The 6,053-nt window shown below is 63.2% G+C and overlaps 2 protein-coding genes across 5 annotated transcripts in view; both read left to right on the forward strand.

Moving 5' to 3' along the window:
* Nr1h2 (nuclear receptor subfamily 1 group H member 2) overlaps window positions 1-5,027 on the forward strand; it is a 5,596-nt gene extending 569 nt beyond the window's left edge. Inside the window, exons 2-9 of one of the 2 annotated variants that reach the window (XM_008845138.3) lie at window positions 1,665-1,723; window positions 1,801-1,908; window positions 2,217-2,528; window positions 2,753-3,030; window positions 3,144-3,323; window positions 3,591-3,690; window positions 4,194-4,402; window positions 4,547-5,027. In XM_008845138.3, the coding sequence (XP_008843360.1) occupies window positions 1,684-1,723; window positions 1,801-1,908; window positions 2,217-2,528; window positions 2,753-3,030; window positions 3,144-3,323; window positions 3,591-3,690; window positions 4,194-4,402; window positions 4,547-4,693 (1,374 nt within the window). In that variant the 5' untranslated portion in view covers window positions 1,665-1,683 and the 3' untranslated portion in view covers window positions 4,694-5,027. The remainder of the gene's footprint in view (window positions 1-1,664; window positions 1,724-1,800; window positions 1,909-2,216; window positions 2,529-2,752; window positions 3,031-3,143; window positions 3,324-3,590; window positions 3,691-4,193; window positions 4,403-4,546) is intronic. The other variant, XM_008845139.3, reaches the window with a different exon arrangement.
* A 756-nt stretch (window positions 5,028-5,783) lies between these two features.
* The window catches only part of Pold1 (DNA polymerase delta 1, catalytic subunit), an 18,905-nt gene continuing 18,635 nt past the window's right edge, over window positions 5,784-6,053 (forward strand). For 2 of the 3 annotated variants that reach the window (XM_017801134.2, XM_017801136.2), the window contains exon 1: window positions 5,784-5,888. The gene's annotated coding sequence lies outside the window, so the exon portion shown is untranslated. The remainder of the gene's footprint in view (window positions 5,889-6,053) is intronic. The other variant, XM_008845141.3, reaches the window with a different exon arrangement.

Genomic DNA, 6,053 nt, shown 5'->3' on the forward strand with positions numbered 1-6,053 from the left:
GTGGGTCTTGTGTGTGAGATGGGCGGGGCCCGGTTCAGTTTGGGCGTGGTAGCGCAAGGGTGGAGTTTGGTGAGGCTGGGTGGGCGGGGCTTGAGCGTCTGGTGGGCGGGGTTTGGAGTTGGTGCCGATGAGGTGGGTAAGATGTAGTGGAGCCTATAGTAGGGCAAGGGGTGGGACTTAGAGATGAGGGGCGGGTCTGGATCGAGGTGCGCGGGGCCTGGTGAAGTTAGGTGGGCAGGTCTGGAGCATGTGATGGGAGGGGCTTTAAACATGAGGGGCGGGGCTGTCTTGGAGGCAGGGGTGTAGGTGAGGTACACAGGGCATAGGGAATCCTGTGACAGGGCAAGGGGTGGGGCCTGGCTCAAGGTGGACGGGGTCGCGCAAGGGTAGAGCCTGGGGGTTAGGTGGGCGGGGCTTGGAGTTGGTGTAGATGAGGTGGGGAATGGCGTACCAGAGCCTATAATAGGGCAAGGGGGCGGGGTCTGGTGAAGTTAGGTGGGCCGGTCTGGGCATGTGATGGGAGGGGCTTCGACCATCAGGTGGCAAGGATCGGTTTAAGGCAGGGGTGCATAAAGGTGGAGAAAGACATAGGGGAGCCTATGATAGGGCAAGGGGTGGGGCCGCGCGAGGGCGGGGCCTGGCGATGCTAGGTGGGCGGGGCTGGAGCATGTGTCTGGAGCATGGCTTGGAGGCCTGGGCCACAGATGAGGTGGGGCATTGTAGGGAAGCCTATGGTAGAAGGGTGGGGCTGGAGTGGGGTGGGGTGGGGCTGATGGAAGGGTGGGTTGATGGAAGGTTCTGGTAACCTACACACTGGTAGGAGGGCAGGGCTGATGGTTGGGCTCGTGGGGGGCGGGGCTGACGGAGGGTTGAGCTCGTGGGAGGGCGGGGCTAATGGAAGGGTGGGCTGGTAGGAAGGCGAGGTTGATGGGAGGGTGGGGCGATGGAAGGGGCAGGGCCGTCGAAAAGGTCGGCTGGGAAGCAGGTGCACAGAGAGGGTGGGGCAAGGCCCAGTCGGTTGAGAGTAGGAAGGGGACTGGGACTGGGTGGCTATGGGGAGGAAATGTGGGAGCAGGGTCTGGGGCATGTGACAGGGTGGGGCAAACCTTGAAGCAACCTATGGTGTTAGGGCAGGTTCTCAAAGGGAAAGATGGGGGTGGGGCGTGGAGTAGGGTCCTGGTTGGAGAAGGGTACTTGGAGACAGGTTGGTGGGGTCTGGAGGGCAGAGCTGGATCAGGAATGGGCTGGCAGTGTTAGGACGGGTGTGACGTTTCTAAAGTGGGACTGGTAGTGAGGTCTCTTAAGACTTCAAAATGGCTTAGTGAGGTGTAGTCCCAGCTCTTGAGCGGCTGAGATAGGAGGACTGCCTCACCTTGGTGGACAGTGCGGGGTACATAGGTTCAGGCCTGTGTAAGTTACAGAGTGAGACCCTGTCTCAAAAAAGGGAAAATGCTAGAGTCATGCGTGTCTATATTCTGGACATTTGGAAGGTAGACTCAGGATCAAAGCTCTGGACGGAGTTCCAGGTGAGCCTGAGCTGCTGAGACCAGCTCAAAACAATCAGTGGGATCATGGAAGGCAGCGCACCCCTTAAAGTGACCTGCAACACCCTGGCTCACTCCTCCCGGGTCTCCCAAGGCTCTCAGCCCCTTTGTGTTCTGCAGGCTGCTTCGTGACCCCACCATGTCTTCCCCCACAAGTTCCCAGGACACCCCAGTGCCTGGTGAGTGACCTTCTTTCCCCATGGGGTCCCATCCCACACTGTGAGCCGTTCACTGTACCCTTCTTTCCCTCTGCTAGGAAATGGCTCTCCTCAGCCCAGCACCTCCTCCTCCTCCTCATCCACCATCAAGGAGGAGGGGCAGGAGACTGATGCCGCCCCAAGCACCGACTCTGCCTACATCGTGGGTGAGACAGGGTGGGATGGAGGAGGGGACGGAGGTGGAGGCTGCTGTCTTTTGTTTTTTTCTGTCCATTTCCCCTTCACTCTGACTGATTCTCTGGTGCCCCCTGACTTGCAAGTCTCACCTCTGCATTGCATGGGTGTGCACCTGACCACCTACCCCGCCTTGGACCTCCCTGACCTCCCACACCCTCTTGGACCTCCCTGACCTCCCACACCCCCTTGGACCTCCCCGTCCTCCCACCACACCTTGGACCTGCCTGTCCTCCTGCCTCGGACCTCCCTGTGCCCACCGTTTGTGGCTGTCCCTCAGGACCTCTGTTGCCCACCGCAGTCATCTTAGAGCCGGAGGATGAGCCCGAGCGCAAGCGGAAGAAAGGCCCGGCCCCAAAGATGCTGGGCCACGAACTGTGCCGCGTGTGCGGTGACAAGGCCTCAGGCTTCCACTACAACGTGCTCAGCTGCGAAGGCTGCAAGGGCTTCTTCCGGCGCAGCGTGGTCCACGGCGGGGCCGGGCGCTATGCTTGCCGGGGCAGCGGAACCTGCCAAATGGACGCCTTCATGCGGCGCAAGTGCCAACTGTGTAGGCTGCGCAAGTGCAAGGAGGCGGGGATGCGGGAGCAGTGTGAGTGTGAGAGGGCAGGCCAGCCTGGGGAAGGAGGGAGGGGCCAGCCTAGGGAAGGAGGGCAGGGCCAGCCTGAGGAAGGAGGGAGGGGCCAGCCTGGGGAAGGAGGGGAGGGCCAGCTTGAGGAAGGAGGGAGGGGCCAGCCTGGGGAAGGAGGGACAGCCAGGGAGGGGCGTCCTGCTGGACTGCCCTTTACTGCGGCCTGGATGGCGGATCCTGCACAGGCGTGCTGTCTGAGGAACAGATTCGGAAGAAGAAGATTCAGAGGCAGCAGCAACAGCAACAGCCACCACCCGCACAGCCCCCCGGGGAACCTGGGGAAGCCAGCGGCTCAGCTGCAGGGCTGGGAGCTTCCCCTGCAGCGTCAGAGGCCAGTGGCCAGGGCTCCGGGGAAGGCGAGGGCATCCAGTTGACGGCAGCACAGGAGCTGATGATCCAGCAGTTGGTGGCTGCGCAGCTGCAATGCAACAAGCGGTCCTTCTCGGACCAGCCCAAAGTCACGGTACTGCCCCGCTACCGCACGGCCCTGCCAGCGCAATAGGCGTGGCTCAGGGTGCTAGGGAGGGCTCTCCAGGGTCAGGGGTCCCAGGGTGACCTTGGACTCTTGTGCCCCAGCCCTGGCCCCTGGGTGCTGACCCCCAGTCCCGGGACGCTCGGCAGCAGCGCTTCGCCCACTTCACAGAGCTGGCCATCATCTCGGTCCAGGAGATTGTGGATTTCGCCAAGCAGGTGCCTGGCTTCCTGCAGCTGGGCCGGGAGGACCAGATCGCCCTCCTGAAGGCATCCACGATCGAGGTAATGGCCAGGCCGGAGGCAGCCCCCAGTAGGGTGCACAGCAAACCGGGTCCTGACCCTGTGGGATGCGGTTCACGTGGAAGTGTCCCAGTCCTAACAAAGTAACTTGAGTCTCCTGTGAGCCTGGGAGAGAAAGGATATTGGCTGAGGCATAAAACAGTGGAGTTGCTGCCTGTCATCTATGCCGGTCTGGCAGGGGGGTGGCAGTTGGTCTTAGTCAATCTGACTCTGGGGCCGCTGAAGATCCTTGCACCCCTGTCACCCCAGATCATGTTGCTAGAGACGGCCAGGCGCTACAACCATGAGACAGAATGTATCACGTTCCTGAAGGACTTCACCTACAGCAAGGACGACTTCCACCGAGCAGGTGGGGTGGGGTGGGGTCACCTGCTGGCATCTGTGCTCCGTTGAGCCTCCATTTGGGCTGAGGGTGAGCTAGAACCATGTTTATTGATAGCGAGAGGCTGTCTTGTTGTCCCAGGCTGGATCAGGAAAGAGCACCTGCCCTCGAAGTGCCAGGTCCCCGGGGGAAGAGTACAGTCCTGACTCCCGTCCATACCCCCGTTTGTACCCTGTTTGTCTTCTACCTCAGCCCCTGCCCTCTCCCCCTGGCAGTATGACCTAGCTTGACCTTCCTTTCCCTTCCCCAGAAAAGGCTCTTCCAGGACTCAGGAGGCACTGCCGCCTACTATAGGGCAGGGCAGGGCCCAGAGGAGGGGAGGGGAGGGTTGCCATCTCCCATGATGCCATCTCCCTGGCCACCTGCTGCATGCCAGGCCCTCAGATGCAGGAGGCAGGGCCGACTGTCACCCTGCTGTTCTGCAGTGCCCAGGACCTCAGGGCGGGGGTGTGAGGCAGCTCTTTCTGCAGGTCTGCAAGTGGAGTTCATCAACCCCATCTTCGAATTCTCGAGGGCCATGCGGCGGCTGGGCCTGGACGACGCGGAGTATGCGCTGCTCATTGCTATCAACATCTTCTCTGCGGACCGGCCCAACGTGCAGGAGCCCAGCCGCGTGGAGGCGCTGCAGCAGCCCTACGTGGAGGCGCTGCTGTCCTACACCCGCATCAAGAGGCCACAGGTACCCCTGGCCGGGGGAATGTGGGGTCTCCCTCCCCTGTGAACCAGGCCTACATAGCCCCGGGTGGGGCCGCAGGCAGCACCCCCCACCCTGCTCTAGGTTTCACTGGGCAGCCCGGCAACACCCACCCACTTCTCCCCGCAGGACCAGCTCCGCTTCCCGCGCATGCTCATGAAGCTGGTGAGCCTTCGCACGCTCAGCTCCGTGCACTCGGAGCAGGTCTTCGCCCTGCGTCTGCAGGACAAGAAGCTGCCGCCCCTGCTGTCGGAGATCTGGGACGTGCATGAGTAAGGGCGGCGCGCCCAGCCCCCGCGCCCTCTGGATGGACCTTCCACCCCCCTCCTGGGGTGGGAGGACGTGGTCACAGTGCTCCCGCCAATCCAGCCTCAGGACCCGCGGCAGTTGGCCGGCAGGCACCCCCTCCCACAGTCTTCCAGGAGGGGTGAGGCCTCGGTCCTCCGACCTTCCCAGCTGCGCTCCCGCCCAGCCTACACCTCAGTCCCCCACGCCACGCACCTTGCAGACAGAGGGAGGGCTGCTGGCTCCCGCACCTGGGAGACCACAGGCCCCTCCTCTGTTCGTTTTATTTAATAAAAAACAAGGAAATAAAATCCAATGCAAGCCAGCCCTGAACTCTGCCTGAGACGTGAAGGGTGTGCCTCCGGGGGCCGGGTGAACTGGGGTGCCGGGGCCCAGGGTGCACCGCTGGCCAAGGCGGGGCTGTCGTGCACAGGTGGGACACAGGTTCCTTCCTGCATCGGCTGTGGGCGAGGTTGTGCTGCTACAGGTGCGGTCCTACATCCGGAGGTGGGCGAGGCCGTGCGGATACAGGGACACAGGTGCCATCATGCGTCTCTCATATCTGAGACAGGACCCAGTGGCAGGGTTTCGATGTGGATCCGCGCATCATGCTGAGTGTGCCATAGACAAGCCAGGAAGTGCAGGCTCCAAAGGGAGTTGTGGCAACTGGGGTGCGGGCGGGACGTTCCACAAACGCTCCCACCCCACAGAATACGGTGTACAACTAGGAAACCGGGATCGGCGCTCGGGAGCGCTTCGAAAGACTGAAGTTCCCGGACACCGCCGCCAGGAGGCGCAGAACGCGGGCCCGTAGATGAGAGGGGCGTGGCCTCGGGGTGCCTGCGTCTTGAGGGGCGGGACCAGAGAAGGCGCTTGGCCCCTGGGGCGGGGCTTTGGGTAGCTTTAAGGGGCGTGGCCAGGAGGCCATCCTGGGGAAACGGGATGGGGCTATGTCCCGAATTGGAGGGAGGGGCGTGGCTTCGGCGGGCCCGGTTTCCGGGGGGGGGTAACGCAGTCCAAGTTGGGAGGAGGGGCGTGGCTTAGTCCCGCCATTAGGGGGCGGCTCCCTTGGCGGTGTAGCAGGAGGGGCGTGGCCCAACAGGCGCGCGGCCGCTCTGAGCCTGCGTGCGCAGGGTTCAGGGGTCACGGCGGTGTAGGTAGTGGCGGGAAACGCTGTTTCAAGCGGGTGAGTGAGGAGGAAGGGGACTGGATGCTCGGCGGGGCTGCCGGGGCTCGCGGGGCCTCGGCGGGCGGGGAGCAGAGCGGCGGCTGCGCACACCGGCCCCCTGGAGCCGAGGCGCAAGAGAGGCCGCGGGGCGTGGGGGAAACGGGGTGCGGGAGCGGGGGAGCG

Source organism: Nannospalax galili, unplaced genomic scaffold (genome assembly GCF_000622305.1).
Source record: "Nannospalax galili isolate Female #2095 unplaced genomic scaffold, S.galili_v1.0 scaffold960, whole genome shotgun sequence".
Taxonomy (NCBI): domain Eukaryota; kingdom Metazoa; phylum Chordata; class Mammalia; order Rodentia; family Spalacidae; genus Nannospalax; species Nannospalax galili.